Source organism: Neoarius graeffei, chromosome 7 (genome assembly GCF_027579695.1).
Source record: "Neoarius graeffei isolate fNeoGra1 chromosome 7, fNeoGra1.pri, whole genome shotgun sequence".
NCBI classification, from domain to species: Eukaryota; Metazoa; Chordata; class Actinopteri; order Siluriformes; family Ariidae; genus Neoarius; species Neoarius graeffei.
This window is the reverse complement of record NC_083575.1, coordinates 26,750,922-26,768,231: the sequence shown is the minus strand read 5'-3', so window position 1 is coordinate 26,768,231 and position 17,310 is coordinate 26,750,922. Positions and strand designations below refer to the sequence as shown.

At 41.0% G+C, this 17,310-nt stretch overlaps 1 protein-coding gene across 1 annotated transcript in view; it reads right to left on the bottom strand.

Annotated features, from left to right (window-relative positions):
- csmd1a (CUB and Sushi multiple domains 1a) overlaps positions 1-17,310 on the bottom strand; it is an 800,422-nt gene that overhangs the window by 35,846 nt on the left and 747,266 nt on the right. The window contains exons 57-59 of the mRNA XM_060924925.1: positions 10,302-10,478; positions 9,542-9,721; positions 5,114-5,287 (exon numbers count right to left, since the gene is read on the bottom strand). Coding sequence (XP_060780908.1) covers positions 5,114-5,287; positions 9,542-9,721; positions 10,302-10,478 — 531 coding nt within the window. The remainder of the gene's footprint in view (positions 1-5,113; positions 5,288-9,541; positions 9,722-10,301; positions 10,479-17,310) is intronic.

Sequence of the window (17,310 nt, the reverse complement as noted above, 5' to 3'; positions counted from 1 at the left end):
CAACATATTTCAGAAAAGTTGGGACAGAGACAGCAAAAGACTGAAAAAAGTTGTGCAATCCTAAAAAAAACAAAAACAAAAAAAAACTAATTAGGTTAATTGGCAACAGATCAGTAACATCATTGGGTATAAAAAAAGCATTCTAGCCCATGTTTACATTAGACCGTATCAGCGGATCATCAGATTAACGTTTTTAAAACGATTAGTGTGCACACAGCAACACCAATACACGATTCGCGTGCACACAGCAACACCAATACACGGATACGCTCGGCTCCGCAGGCATCCTGCGCTCCAAATCACTCCGCCCTGAACAGCGAGTGCCCTCTGGAGGGTGCGCACTCTGGCCCTGCGCAGCTCACAGAGCACGCGAGTGAAGTGCACAAGCTGTGATTCGGGACTGAGCCGCTGTGTGTGTGATCCCAGCGCATATCACTTACTACTTGCAAGTGGAAGGATGGCAAGCCTAAAGACAATCATAACTACACAATGGGCAGTATTTGCATCAGTATTTGCAGTATTTTCATACTTTTATACTCTTTAATGAAAGGTGATACAAGGCAGAAGTCCGCGCCGTTTTTCAGCAGTCGCGTCACATGACCAACGCCAGCGAATCAGGAAGGTGGATGTCACAGTGACGTTGTCCAATGAGACGCCAGCTAGAGCTCAGCACAGCGTATCCGCGTATTCTGAATGTTTACACAGCACCGGAGCTGACACGATCTGGATTGAATACGTGGACGCTGGCGGATTCCCGTTTCCCGGCGTTTCCAGACGGTTTAATGTAAACGGACAGTGCATCCGCGAAGAAAACGAGACAGATACGGTCTAATGTAAACGTAGCCCTAGAGAGGCGGAGTCTCTCAGAAGTAAAGATGGGGAGGGGTTCACCGCTCTGTGAAAGACTGCATGGGCAAACAGTGCAGCAATTTAAGAATAATAATGTTCCTCAATGTAAAATTGCAAAGAATTTGGGGATCACATCATCTATGGTACATAATATCATTAAAAGATTCAGAGAATCTGGAGAAATCTGTGTATGCAAGACACAAGGCTGACATTGGATGAAAACTGACATTGGATGCCTGTGATCTTCAGGCCCTCAGGAGACACTGCATTAAAAGCAGACACGTGTCTGTAGTGGAAATCACTGTATGGGCTCAGGAACACTTCAGAAAACCAGCGTCTGTGAAAACAGTTCATTACTGCATCCACAAATGCAAGTTAAAACCAGATATAAACAATATCCAGAAACACCACCACCTTCTCTGGGCCCGAGCTGTTTTATGATGGACTGAGGCAAAGTGGAAAACTGTCCCGAGGTCTGACGAATCAAAATTAGAAATTATTTTTAGAAATCATGGACACCACGTTCTCCAGGCTCAAGAGGAGAGGAACCATCCAGCTTATCAGTGCACAGTTCAAAATCCAGCATCTGTGATGGTATGAGGGTGCATTAGTGCACATGACATGGGCAGCTTGTACATCTGGGAAGGCATCATTAATGCTGAATGATATATACATGTTTCAGAGCAATATGCTGCCATCCAAACAAAATCTTTTTCAGGGAAGGCCTTCCTTCTTTCAGCAAGACAATGCCGAACCGCTTTCTGTGCATATTAAAACTGAATGGTCCCACAGTAAAAAAAAGAGTCCGGGTGCTAAACTCACCTGCCTGCAGTCCAGACCTGTCTCCCATTTAAAACATTTGGTGCATTATGAAGCACAAAATATGACAAAGGAGACCCCGAACGGTTGAGCAACTGAAATTGTATATCAGGTAAGAATGGGACAACATTTCTCTTTCAAAACTACAGCAACTGGTCTCCTCAGTTCCCAAATGTTTACAGGGTATTGTTAAAAGTAGAGGTGATGCAACACAGTAGTCAACATCCCTCTGTCCCAACTTTTTTGAAACGTGTTGCTGACATCAAATTTAAAATGAGCATATATTTTTCAAAAAACCAAGAAAAATTCTCAATTGCAACATTTGATATGTTAACTTTGTACTATTTTTAATGAAATATAGGGTTTCCATGATTTGTCAAATTATTGCATTCGTTTTTTATTTAGGCAGCATGGTGGTGTAGTGGTTAGCACTGTCACCTCACAGCAAGAAGGTTCTGGGTTTAAGCCCAGCGGCCGACGGGGGCCTTTCTGTGTGGAGTTTGCATGTTCTCCCCGTGTCTGTGTAGGTTTCCTCCGGGTGCTCCGGTTTCCCCCACAGTCCAAAGACATGCAGGTTAGGCTAATTGGTGGCTCTAAATTGACTGTAGGTGTGAGTGTGAATGGTTGTTTGTCTCTATGTGTCAGCCCTGTGATGATCTGATGACTTGTCCAGGGTGTACCCCGCCTCTCGCCCATAGTCAGCTGGGATAGGCTCCAGCTTGTCCGCGACCCTGCACAGGATAAGCGGTTATGGATAATGGATGGATGTTTTTATTTCCAGTTTACATAGCATCCCAACTTTTTTGGCATTGGAGTTGTACATGTCAAACATGTAGCTGAATCGGATCGATGTCAGATCATATTCCCACCACAAATGAACCGCTCCAGAGTTTGTTTGGGACCAGATTTAGACTACCTCCTCTCAAGAATCTTGGTGTGGTTGTTTTGGTCTGGATCAGAGTGCAATTACTGTGTTCACACCTGCTCAAATGAATTCCACCAAGGGGGAAAACAAATCAGAGTCCGATTTAACCAAACTAAACAGCACAGGTGTGAAAACACCCTATAGCAAAACCACCTGGGGATCTAATGATATGTCAACTGTCTCAATGCTCTCCACATAATTTACCTGCTCTGACACAAGTGTCTTAATTTATTAACATAGGAAATGCTGTTACTGAAGTTTCCTTTTTTAGTCCCAAGCTTTTTGTCAGCTCAGTGGTTGACCCTTTCCACCATTTCACAGCACCTTTAAAATAGCAATATGTGCTTAACGCAGTATAGTTGGAGCAGAATACAGGTAGAATGCAATTCCACTGTCTGTAAGAATAGTAAAGAATTGCCAGTTGCTCCTCAGACAGTTGTCACCCCTTGTATATTATATACTTGATACAGGCAGCTACTGGTATCTATGGGCCAAGAAAAAAAAAAATCATGCACCAGGTGTACTGACAAATAAAAATGATTCAAATTCTGAGGTTGTTCATGTTCTTGTGCTGTCTGTCAGGCTGTTGCACTTCTTAAATTTTCATGCAAACAGAATTGCTTCCAGGATCGTTACTGCTCTGTGAGAGTTGCTTCTCCCTTCTCCTGAAAGCTGTAGATGACAGGCCATTTGGGGCATGAAGTTCCTAGCACTTTTAACATTTCCTCTGACACTGTGTCAAAGGATTAGACTCAAAACCTGTAGGCTTTACCAGCAGATTGGGGCCAGGCACCTTGTGTATCTTGCAAATGGTAAGAACTAGCAGGAGGACGTATTTGTGACATGTTGACACTTGTGTTGGAAATGTCATTGCAGTTTAATGACCTGCCAAAGGCTGCATCTTGCACATTCATGTCAAAAAGCCAAACACGTTCCATACATCCCTGTATGGGAAATCCCTGGATCATGTTTAATGAATCGACAAAGCTGAGGAGCAAAACATCCACATTTGGCCTAGAATTGCAAAATGAGTTTTGCAATGAACTCTAATTTCAAAGCTTTATTGAAATCATAAGAGAGGCTTCCAAGCAGTGCATCAGAAAAAGTACTCACTCCAATATCTGGAGATCACGCATTCGCCATTTTGAGGGACGTTTTTAAATTCCTACCTCAGGGTAGGTACTCTCCCAGCACAAAAGGAACCATAAGTGATGCAAGTGTACGGTTCTTGGCCAAACATGAGCCAATCCAGCACTGGCAACCGGCATTTTTAAAAATTTGTGTAAAATGTCTACCCATGTAAAATGTCTTCCAAGATCTGATGAACCAAAAGTAGAAATTCTTTTTAGAAAATCATGGACACCACATCCTCCAGGCTAAAGAGGAGAGGGACCATCCGGCTTGTCATCAATGCACAGTTCGAAAGCCAGCATCTGTGATGGTATGAGGGTGCATTAGTGCACATGACATGGGTAGCTTGTACATCTGGGAAGGCATCATTAATGCTGAATGATACATACATATTTCAGAGCAATATGCTGCCATCCAGACAAAATCTTTTTCAGGGAAGGCCTTCCTTCTTTCAGTGAGACGATGCCAAACTGTTTTCTGCACATATTAAGACTGGATGGCTCTGTGGTAAAAGAGTCCAGGTGCTAAACTGGCCTGCCTACAGTCAAGACCTGTCTCCCCTGAAAACATTTGCTGCATTATGAAGCGCAAAATACGACAAAGGAGACCCCGAACTGTTGAGCAACTAAAATTGTCTATCAGGCAGGAATGGGACATTTATCTTTCAATACTAAAGCAACTGGTCTCCTCAGTTCCCAAACGTTTACAGAGTGTTGTTAAAAGTAGAGGTGATGCTACACAGTGGTAAACATGCCCCTGTCCCAACTTTTTTTTAAACATGTTGCTGACATCAAATTCAAAATGAGCAGATATTTTTCAAAAAACAGGAAAATTTCTCAGTTTCAACATATGTTGTCTTTGTACTATTTTCAGTGAAATCTAGGGTTTCCATGATTTGCAAATTATCGCATTCTGTTTTTATTTACAGTTTGCACAGTGTCCCAACTTTTTTAAAATTGGGATTGTAAGTGAAATAAAAATCTTCACAAGCATTTGCTGTTAATGTCATGCTAGCAAGCGAGCTTGCCTCACTTCAGTATTGCTCCTGGCGGTGTGAATGCAAACAGAAATAAAAGCCCTTGAAGATGTGTAGTTCTTGGAGAGCTCCCCTGAATAAGTTCCTAGAATTGTTTGCTCCTAAAGAGCCTTGTGCTAAGAGAAGGCCTCTGGAAGTGGTAGTACCTGCACAATTTTAGACCACATGGTTTCAAATATTCCATGGCATCAGTAGATTCTGGGTATCTCACTTTTTGAGTCCTTCTATCTATGTCAGAATGCAGTGTTACTTTATAACCACAAAAATAGAAACTCACCATTGTTGTCCAGCAAATTATACTTCCCTCGACAAGTAAAATCACTTCACAGACATAACTAATCAGTTATACTTACGCAAACACTGAGGGATTTCACCGCGCCATGTTCCATTCCCCTCACATGTGGCTATTCCAGGAGAAGATAACTGGTATCCACTGAAACAGCTGTAGGCCACGCTAGAGCCCCACTGCAGATCAGAGCCCTCCACTTTCCCATTGCGAATAGCTGGGGGCTGGCCGCACATGATCACTGCATGCACAAAATATGTAACTGTCATTAACATTGTCTCAGCCATCATGATCCAAAGGTAACCTCTCAGATTCCTTCTGTCAGCATTTAGCATTATTCAAATGCCATCCTCTTCCTTGACTGTTATATGTCATTTGCAGATATAGGGTTAGGAGTGCATGTATGCATGCTTCGGAATCAGATGAGAGTAGAAAGAGAAGTTTAACCAGAATTTCTCTCTCAATCCACTGCTTTCCCAGCATGTGTGCTGCAGATCGGACAGCTCAAAACCAGAAGCTGGCATGTGTTCACTGGCTGTGTATGTGACTCAAAGCTGACATCTGATAACAGAGATCTTACACTTTTTGCAGGTATTATTCCTACAGTGTGTACAACTGAAAAAAATCCTCTTGTTGCTATGGGAATGATGGTAAAAACTGGAGACAGAAGTTGACACAAGATCAAAGAGGCTTTTAATGTGGAGATTCCAGCAACTCCAGTTTGGCATTGTGATATTCACATCTAAACCATTCTCTTGGCAGCAATTTTTACACTTTTTGTCTGTACTGGTGTCATCTGTCTTGAAGCATAAATGTGTTCAAATGGCAGGGAAATGGAGAAATAAACTGATGGTGCTTTTGCACCTTTCCACAATGCTAACAAAAACATCGAATTTTTCAATCTGTGACACTTTAAAAAGTTTCAAACCACAGCATTGTCGAAGGTGTCAGTCCACTTTCTATAAGAGCAACTCTGCAGTCGTTTTAGTTGTAACTCACATCACAGGTTTATATTAATGCGCTCATGCCAATACATTATTTTTTCGATAGTAACAACCCTTACACAGGGATGTGTATGCCAGATGCTCCACATAATCCAAGTCTATTAATAAATATATTAAAATGTTATTTAATAATGAAAACAGTATAATAGTTGAAATAATGGAGTTTTCGATGAGCAAAATCACTTCACAGACATAACTAATCAGTTATACTTACGCAAACACTGAGGGATTTCACCAGATTTCATTTTAGGAGCGGATTTTGAAAGGACTCTCTGTCATCAACTATTTAACAGTCAATAAGTCCCTGGTCACAATACAGCTCGTGATGGGTTTGCGAATACATGCCATTGAATAATTGGTAGCATCACCACCAATCGTGCAATACACGGCAGTTGTTCTCTGAGGTTTGCAAGTTGTTGTGTTTTTTTGTGTCTCTGCCTCATGAGTGGCCAAAAACATCGTGAAAAATTTTAATGCATGCATTGAAATTTGGTGGCAATGTTGTTGTTGGCAAACTATCCAGCGAATATTTGCAGATGGGTTTGGGTATATTTCATGAAGCTAGGACAGTGATAATGATAATACTTTGCAAAGTCTCTGTGCCCTTACAGTGGTGCTTGAAAGTTTGTGAACCCTTTAGAATTTTCTACATTTCTGCATAAATATGACCTAAAACATCATCAGATTTTCACACAAGTCCTAAAAGTAGATAAAGAGAACCCAGTTAAACAAATGAGACAAAAATATTATACATGGTCATTTATTTATTGAGGAAAATGATCCAATATTACATATCTGTGAGCGGCAAAAGTAAGTGAACCTCTAGGATTAGCAGTTAATTTGAAGGTGAAATTAGAGTCAGGTGTTTTCAATCAATGGGATGACAATCAGGTGTGAGTGGGCACCCTGTTTTATTTAAAGAACAGGGATCTATCAAAGTCTGATCTGCACAACACATGTTTGTGGAAGTGTATCATGGTATGAACAAAGGAGATTTCTGAGGACCTCAGAAAAAGTGTTGTTGATGCTCATCAGGCTGGAAAAGGTTACAAAACCATCTCTAAAGAGTTTGGACTCCACCAATCCACAGCCAGACAGATTGTGTACAAATGGAGGAAATTCAAGACCATTGTTACCCTCCCCAGGAGTGGTCGACCAGCAAAGATCACTCCAAGAGCAAGGCGTGTAATAGTCGGCGAGGTCACAAAGGACTCCAGGGTAACTTAAAAGCAACTGAAGGCCTCTCTCACATTGGCTAATGTTAATGTTCATGAGTCCACCATCAGGAGAACACTGAACAACAATGGTGTGCATGGCAGGGTTGCAAGGAGAAAGCCACTGCTCTCCAAAAAGAACATTGCTGCTCGTCTGCAGTTTGCTAAAGATCCCGTGGACAAGCCAGAAGGCTATTGGAAAAATGTTTTGTGGACGGACGAGACCAAAATAGAACTTTTTGGTTTAAGTGAGAAGCGTTTCTTTGGAGAAAGGAAAACACTGCATTCCAGCATAAGAACGTTATCCCATCTGTGAAACATGGTAGTGGTAGTGTCATGGTTTGGGCCTGTTTTGCTGCATCTGGGCCAGGACAGGTTGCCATCATTGATGGAACAAAGAATTCTGAATTATACCAGCGAATTCTAAAGGAAAATGTCAGGACATCAGTCCATGAACTGAATCTCAAGAGAAGGTGGGTCATGCAGCAAGAAAACGGCCCTAAGCACACAAGTTGTTCTACCAAAGAATGGTTAAAGAAGAATAAAGTTAATGTTTTGGAAGGGCCAAGTCAAAGTCCTGACCTTAATCCAATCGAAATATTGTGGAAGGACCTGAAGCAAGCAGTTCATGTGAGGAAACCCACCAACATCCCAGAGTTGAAGCTGTTCTGTATGGAGAAATCGGTTAAAATTCCTCCAAGCTGGTGTGCAGGACTGATCAACAGTTACCGGAAACGTTTAGTTGCAGTTATTGCTGCACAAGGGGGTCACACCAGATACTGAAAGCAAAGGTTCACATACTTTTGCCACCTACAAACATGTAATATTGGATCATTTTCCTCAATAAATAAATGACCAAGTATAATATTTTTGTCTCATTTGTTTAACTGTGTTCTCTTTATCTACTTTTAGGACTTGTGTGAAAATCTGATGATGTTTTCAGTCATATTTATGCAGAAATATAGAAAATTCTAAAGGGTTCACAAACTTTCAAGCACCACTGTATGTGCATGCTGATTGCACTCAAATCAGAATCAAGTGTTTCCCGTAATGACTGGGTCCTGTGAGTGAGTGTGGCCACTCTAGCGCGTGAAGGCGTGATGGTTAAGTGTTCACCTGCTGTCTGACCACAACTTTTAGTTCGCCTGTATATCGCCATGCCTCGCCTCCAAAATGCCTCATTTTCATCGATAACCCATCGCAAAGCATTGTGAGCTGTAATGTGACCATAGCTTAAGTTTCCTGACATGAGAGAATCTTCAGGGCAGAACAGTCTGTGCTTTCTGGTTATTTGTAACATGACAGACCACATTTTTTTTTTTGTCTTAACTCGAATGAGAGCCTGGTGAGGGAATTAATACTTTTAGCTGCTATAATGTAAGTGATAACAGGAACTAACTTGTCTCATTGACATTCCGTAACATTAAATATAACTATTCACAGATTTTAAAAAAAATCATTTTTAGTTCATTGAAAAAAGTGTAATTGTTGGCAAATCATCTTGTTAAAAGATGGAATAAAACACTTTAGGACATGCCGTTATTGGAAAATAATCCACTTTGGGGTAATAGCAGTAACTCATTATTAGTATTCCTTAATTAGTTTCGAACAATTAATGTCACAAATTGACAAAACTCACAAAACTGCTGTTTTCATCCAAGCACTTCTCTATAAATGAACCAACTAAATAAATTGATCAGAGATTTCAACATTGTGTTTGTCAATTACAAAATTTGGCAAAACACCCATGATCGGGGAAGCCATGGCCTAATTGTTAGAAAAGCAGCTTTGGGACCAAAAGGTTGCTGGTTTGATTCCCTGGACCAGCAGGAATTGGTTGAAGTGCCCTTGAACAAGGCACCTAACCCCCAGCTGCTCCCCGGGCTGCTCTGGGTACGTTGTACGTCACTCTGGATAAGAGTGTCTGCTAAATGCCTTTAAATGTAATGTAATGTCACTAAACATTTGTTCTTTTAGTTTCTTCCCAAACTGTGCTTGTGTATAAAGCTAACTGGGGAAAAAATTGCCCTTTGTAGTGTCAAACTATTAATCAGTGTATACAAGTAATGGAAATTATTTCTGTTTTTGAAATTGAGCCCATTTTGCTTTTGCTTTTTTATTAATCCTATTTTGCATTTTTAACTCCACTCTTTTGCCAATTACCACCATGTTAAATCTTAACCATTAACTAAAGATTTAATTTCGTTTGCATTTACTGTGTTTTGGGCATCTGAGTAATATACTGCTTCTGAATATATCTTTTGGTCATGCGTTTACCTCTGCAGCTTGGTTTGGTCTGATTCCACGTGCCGTCTTTGGAGCAGTAGAGAGTGTCTCGCCCTGGAGGATCCATGATGTAACCAGGGTTACAGCGATAACGGACCGTTTTATTGAAGGTGAACTCATTCCCCATGTAAATTCCATTAGCAATAGGACCAGGATCTCCACAGCTGATAACTACAACAACACGGTCCATTAAGATAGTTCAGATTTATATCTACTCACCTTTTTAACATGATGACAACTCGGCATAAGACATGACAGTATAAGCCTGAACATGTAAACGCATTCTTTTAGCCACAGGGGTTCAGGGGATAGTCCAGTCAATTACCAATCACCACTATGTGTTTTGCATGACTATATATTTTAATTTATGGTTACCAACTATTAGATCAATTAAGCACGTTGAGCAATCAAAAATGAATGTAACCAGTAATCAACATATCATCATAGTCTGTGGTTATTCATTTTCATTAACCCTTAACAAAAAAAAAAAAATAGATGGAGGCATGCCATGATCAAGCATGCCACAGTGAATGGAAGCTACAAGCACTAATTAGCACGCAGTTTTCTTCATTCTGCCTGGTTGCTAACTGTTCATTGATTCATAAGAACACTTGAAGAAATTGCTTGCAAAAAATGAAAGCAAGCCCACAGTAAACAGTTTACATGATATCCCAGATTATGGCTTCCTCTTGGTTTTTATTCAATATTTCAGCGTGGACTACTGCTTTAAAGAGGTGGCCTCGGCTCTGACCTGTGCAGTCCGGAGCTGAGCCAGTCCATGTGCCGTTGGTGGTGCAGTGGCGGGTTGTGAGGCCTGTGGTCTTGTAGCCCTCCCAGCAGACATATGACACCGAGCTGGAGAAGTGCATTCCATCACTGAACACGATCCTAGCATAGGCTGGAGTTCCAGGATTCCCACAGGACACAGCTGGGAAAGTCAATGTGAAAACACAGCATGACAGGAATAGGCTTAGTATTACTGTCACAGTGAAGAAAGAGAACAGCAAAAAATAATCCCTCCTGCCAATAACTGAGAAGATTACGCAGAAGACATAAAATTCCTCTTTGAAGATTTTTTTCAACTATAGAACCCAACCCTCTCTCCCTCTCTCTCGAGTTACATGTCGATCCTGAGACACCAGTGATGCTGACGTCTTCTGTTCTTCATCCTAATGCCTAATGTTCATCCATCCTAATGCTCTATGTCTGTCTGGAGTCTCATCACATTGCTTCTGTAGAGGACAGCCCCATATGGACAGTCGAAAGTCACACTTGGAAGATGGCTCTGGACACTTACAGTTGACATGATAACTTCAGGACTGCAGTTGTCATGAACAGTTGATAACTTCAACAAAATGGACTTCATGTTAAAACTACAGTGGTACTTGAAAGTTTGTGAACCCTTTAGAATTTTCTATATTTCTGCATAAATACGACCTAAAACATCATCAGATTTTCACACACGTCTTAAAAGTAGATAAAGATAACCCAATTAAACAAATGGGACAAAAATATTATACTTGGTCATTTATTTATTGAGGAAAATGATCCAATATTACACATCTGTGAGTGGCAAAAGTATGTGAACCTCTAGGATTAGCAGTTAATTTGAAGGTGAAATGAGAGTCAGGTGTTTTCAATCAATGGGATGACAATCAGGTGTGAGTGGGCACCCTGTTTTATTTAAAGAACAGGGATCTATCAAAGTCTGATCTGCACAACACATGTTTGTGGAAGTGTATAATGGCATGAACAAAGGAGATTTCTGAGGACCTCAGAAAAAGCGTTGTTGATGCTCATCAGGCTGGAAAAGGTTACAAAACCATCTCTAAAGAGTTTGGAGTCCACCAATCTACAGTCAGACAGATTGTGTACAAATGGAGGAAATTTAAGACCATTGTTACTCTCCCCCGGAGTGGTTGACCAACAAAGATCACTCCAAGAGCAAGGCGTGCAATAGTCGATGAGGTCACAAAGCACCCCAGGGTAACTTCTAAGCAACTGAAGCCCTTTCTCACATTGGCTAATGTTAAATGTTCATGAGTTTGGTATCACGCTGATGTCAATCGGAACTAAAGTGTACAACAAAATCCTCCATAATAGGATTCATCCTCTGGTTGACCCTATACTAAGAAGGAACCAGGCTGGGTTTAGACCAGGACGCAGCTGTTGCCAACAGATACACATCCTCAGAAGAATATTTGAAAGCTTCAGATGCAAACAGCTACCTCTTGTGGCAACCTTCATAGACTTTAAGAAGGCGTTTGATTCCATCAACAGGGAATATATGTTCGTCATCCTCCAGCACTATGGAATACCGCTGTGCATCGTCAAGGCCATTTGAGTTCTGTATGACAATTCAAAGAGGGCAGTCTTAGTGGATGGAAAAATATCCGACACGTTTTGCATCACCACTGGTGTTTTGCAAGGAGATGTGCTTGCCCCTTTTCTTTTCATCATAGTGGGAGACCATCTTATGACCACAGCTACCAACAAGTGCAACTCAGGTCTTATTACTCACCAAAGGCAGTCACGAAGAATCCCTGAAGTCAAATTAAATGACCTGGACTTTGCTGACGACATATGCCTGCTAGAATCAACAACAGAGGGTGCCCAGAAACAAGTAACCACCACAGCGAATGCAGTAAAATCAGTTGGGCTCGAGATAAGTGTTAGCAAGACTAAGTACATGACATATAACCTGTGCCCTCAGAACCACCTCCAGGTTAATGAGGAGGAAATCAATCATGTCTCGGACTTCCGCTATTTGAGTTCCATGGTTGCTGACAGCAAAACTGATCTAAACCAGAGACGGGGATTAGCATGGTCAGTTTTTTGGAGGCTGGAGAAGATCTAGAGAAGTACCATGATCCCATTGAAATCAAAACTCGCCTTCTTTAGAACAACCTGTCTCTCCGTTCTCCTGTATGGCTGTGAAACATGGGTTATCTCACAAGACATGAGTAATAAAATCAACTCATACGCAAACTCGTGTTACAGGATAATGCTTGGCATCAAACGCACTGACAGAGTCTCTAACCTGACCATATACCAACGCCTGGAGGTGGAGCCACTCATTAACACTGTACAATGCTGCCAACTGTCCTTCCTCGGTCACCAACTTCATCTGAACACAGATGAGCCAGCAAGGACTTATGCCTTGTATGTCCCACAACATGGCAAACGAAGGCCTGGTAGACAAGCCATCTTATATCCGACCTATATCCGGAAAGTCATGGGTGAAGGATATGATCTCATTTCTGACAAGGAAATTGAATCCCTTGCCAACGACAAGCTGAAATGGAGGAAGCTAGTGGTCACCTGCTCCACAGCTGAACAATGATGATGATGAATGTTCATGAGTCTACCATCAGGAGAACACTGAACAACAATGGTGTGCATGGCAGGGTTGCAAGGAGAAAGCCACTGCTCTCCAAAAAGAACATTGCTGCTCATCTGTAGTTTGCTAAAGATCACATGGACAAGCCAGAAGGCTATTGGAAAAATGTTTTGTGGACGGATGAGACCAAAATAGAACTTTTGGGTTTCAATGAGAAGCGTTATGTTTGGAGAAAGGAAAACACTGCATTCCAGCATAAGAACCTTATCCCATCTGTGAAACATGGTGGTGGTAGTATCATAGTTTGGGACTGTTTTGCTGCATCTGGGCCAGGATGGCTTGCTATCATTGATGGAACAATGAATTCTGAATTATACCAGCAAATTCTAAAGGCAAATATCAGGACATCTGTCCATGAACTGAATCTCACAAAAAGGTGGGTCATGCAGCAAGACAAAGACCCTAAGCACACAAGTCGCTCTACCAAAGAATGGTTAAAGAAGAATAAAGTTAATGTTTTGGAATGGCCAAGTCAAAGTCCTGACCTTAATCCAATCGAAATGTTGTGGAAGGACCTGAAGCGAGCAGTTCATGTGAGGAAACCCACCAACATCCCAGAGTTGAAGCTGTTCTGTATGGAGGAACGGGCTAAAATTCCTCCAGGCCGGTGTGCAGGACTGATCAACAGTTACCGGAAACGTTTAGTTGCGGTTATTGCTGCACAAGGGGGTCACACCAGATACTGAAAGCAAAGGTTCACATACTTTTGCCATTCACAGATATGTAATATTGGATCATTTTCCTCAATAAATAAATGACCAAGTATAATATTTTGTCTCATTTGTTGAACTGGGTTCTCTTTATCTACTTTTAGGACTTGTGTGAAAATCTGATGATGTTTTAGGTCATATTTATGAGGAAATATAGAAAATTCTAAAGGGTTTGCAAACTTTCAAGCACCACTGTATGTGCATGCTGATTGCACTCAAATCAGAATCAAGTGTTTCCCGTAATGACTGGGTCCTGTGAGTGAGTGTGGCCACTCTAGCGCGTGAAGGCGTGATGGTTAAGTGTTCACCTGCTGTCTGACCACAACTTTTAGTTCACCTGTATATCGCCATGCCTCGCCTCCAAAATGCCTCATTTTCATCGATAACCCATTTATCCCATAATTTTCCTGGTTACACAGTTGTACTTTGTGACTCTAAAGGACACTGTTATAGAAGCAAATTGTTTATAATCATGCTAGCTGTTATCACCCAGATGAGGATGAGTTCCCTTTTGAGTCTGGTTCCTCTCAAGGTTTCTTCCTCATGTCATCTGAGGGAGTTTTTCCTCACCACTTTGCTCATCAGGGACAAAATTAGTTCATATTTAAAGTATTTAATTTTCTGTAAAGCTGCTTTGCAACAGTGTCTATTGCTAAAAGTGCTATACAAATAAACTTGACTTGATGTTGAAGAGTGTTCTGACTTCAAAATGGCTGACTCTGTCTTTAATGTCTGCTTGGTAAAGGATACAAGATATACAAGTTGTAAAGTCATTGATTTTGCATTTAATTAAACTTCCATATGCTCCAGACACTGCAGCCTGATTGATTTCAGTACACCTTGTAATGATAGACACTATGAAAAGGGTATGGAGAGGATATGCGCATAAAACTACTGACTGATTTTTCTTGTAAAATTTCATTTGAACTTTTGTTTGACTATACACAGCAAATTCCTCAGTGTTGAATTAACACTTTCAGAGTTAATTTGTGTCCAATTGGACCTATATAAACACAGTAGGGTGTTAAATCAACACTCTGGGTGTTAATTCAACACTGGGGATTTTGCTGTATAGGTTTTTGAGATTTCTTTTTTTCCAGTGCATTACATTCAGCTAATACCACACCTTATTTGAGCTGCTGTCCATGCGTCAGCATCGTACTCTTGGAAGAAAGCATCATCTGCCCTGTTTCACATAGCTGAGCTCACAGACACCTACAGTTGCCCATTGTTGTTGTGATTAACAGGGGGGAGGCAGCATGCCTTAACTCCCATCCAGAGAACACTGCCAATTTTGCCACGGATGGCTGTGGCATTGTTGTGGTTTGTGCTTGCATTCTCCCGATTATAGGGTGAAAGCTTTTCTGTTGTGCCACTCGGAAGCCAGCTTTATACCTTTTTGATACGAGTCTAACTAATCCAGATACTCTTCACCATTAATGGTATAAATCTCCAAAACATCAGACATGCCAATGACACAGTACTCCTAGCTAAAAGTGAAGAAGATTTAGAACAACTTTTAATGATTCTGAAAGAAAAAAGTGAACAAAGAGAGCTGAACGTCAACAAGAAGAAAACAAAAATGATGGTATTCGCCAAAGATAAAATACCCCCAAAATGGAAAATCATTTTTGATGGTGAAGAAATACAAGTGGAACAGTTCAACAACCTTGGCAGCATCCTAACCCAAGATTGCAGATGTAACTTTGAAATCAGAAAATGGATTACAGTAGCAAAGAAGACATTTTACAGACATGTCAAGTACCCTCACAAACAAAAACCTATCAATGAACACAAAGAAAAGACTCATGAAATGCTACATATGGTCCACCTTGACCTATGGATGTGAGTTGTGGACACTAAGCAAACAAGATATGAATTGCCTGGGAGCAATGGAGATGTGGATTTACTGTAAAATGAAGAAAATATCTTGGATAAAAAAAAAAAGAACAAAGGATGAAGTACTGGAGTTGGTCAATGAAACAAGGAATCTCATTCGAACTATCCGCCAAAGACAATTGAGGTTCACTGGACATAGTCAGAGAAAACTCAATTGAAAAATGATGCATTGAAGGAAGAGTAGAGGGAAGAAAATAGCCGAGGAAGACAAAGACAGAACCTTCTTCAGAGTCTGGCACTGGAAATGGATATGAAAGATGTGGACCTGTTACGGTTGGCATGGGATAGAACTGGTTTCAAAAACATGGTCGCCAACGTCAGACTCTGATTTAGCACTTGAAGCAGAAGTAGTAACTAATACATCAGTATCTAAATGGTGTTGTTCGAGCGGTTTAACGATGCTGCTTGTGATGTGCTACTATATTAAGAGATTTTCATACTGAGTCGATAATCAGTGGCTATTAACAGGCCAAGTGACACACAAAGTTGCAGCTTTATTATTGTTTCATGACTTGTTGCTTTGGGCAGCACGATGATGTAGTGGTTAGCACTGTTGCCTCACAGCAAGAAGATCCGGGTTCAAGCCCAGTGGCTGGAGAGGGCCTTTCTGTGCGGAGTTTGCATGTTCTCCCCGTGTCCGTGTGGGTTTCCTCCGGGTGCTCCGGTTTCCCCCACAGTCCAAAGACATGCAGGTTAGGTTAATTGGTGGCTCTAAATTGACCGTAGGTGTGAATGTGAGTGTGAATGGTTGTTTGTCTCTGTGTCAGCCCTGTGATAACCTGGCGACTTGTCCAGGGTGTACCCCGCCTCTCACCCATAGTCAGCTGGGATAGGCTCCAGCTTACCTGCGGCCCTGTAGGACAGGATAAGCGGCTACAGATAATGGATGGATGGATGGACTTGTTGCTTTGCATCTCAGAATTAATGATGCTGTTCAGGTTAGCAAGATTGTTCTTCCTTCTTTGTTTATTTATATTGCTTATTTGCTGATCTACACTACAGGCCATGACTATGATTATTAGATTATATGTCGTGTTTACTTGTACTGGTTTCTCGAAATGCAGATAAATTGCATTTTACAATCGAAATGCCCTTGAAATAATTCACATATACAGTATAATGCATGAATGAACCTTTGTAATATGTTCTAATGGTCACGTCTTGGATCCCACCACCCCATCAAAAGCAAATTTAGTATACTGACATGTAGCGTTTGTTTGTGTTTTTTTTTTTTTAAGACTAACGTAGGTGAAATATCTGATAAATGCGGACCATTACTGTCAAATACATTAGGAGTTAATGTAATCAGAAGTGGCACTGTTGGATGAGGGCTATAATTAACTGCATTAGACCATACGCTTCATCGAGACAGCCCCTGAAGTAAAGACCAGTTAGACTGATTTTGTGCAGAGAGAGAGAAGACTTTTCAAACAATTTGTAAGCAATACAAATATAAACCACTGAAATTACTCTTCTTTTCACACAAGCATTCAGGGAACAGATAAAAGGTTTTTTTTCCTTCTACTCTCATAGGAAACAGAGGTTTCTAACAAGAAATGATTCTAGACGTTTTGTGTGTATGATAAATGACTCGTTTCCCAGCTGTACCGTATGGTTGTGAAAGAGGCCAAACCCATTAATGTAATGCACAGCCCAATTCATAACAATCATCCAAAGAGCACAAGTTTTAAGTCTTAACCTCTCAAGGCCATTCATCATAATCAGTGAAATTGTTACTGCAAAATTGCTAT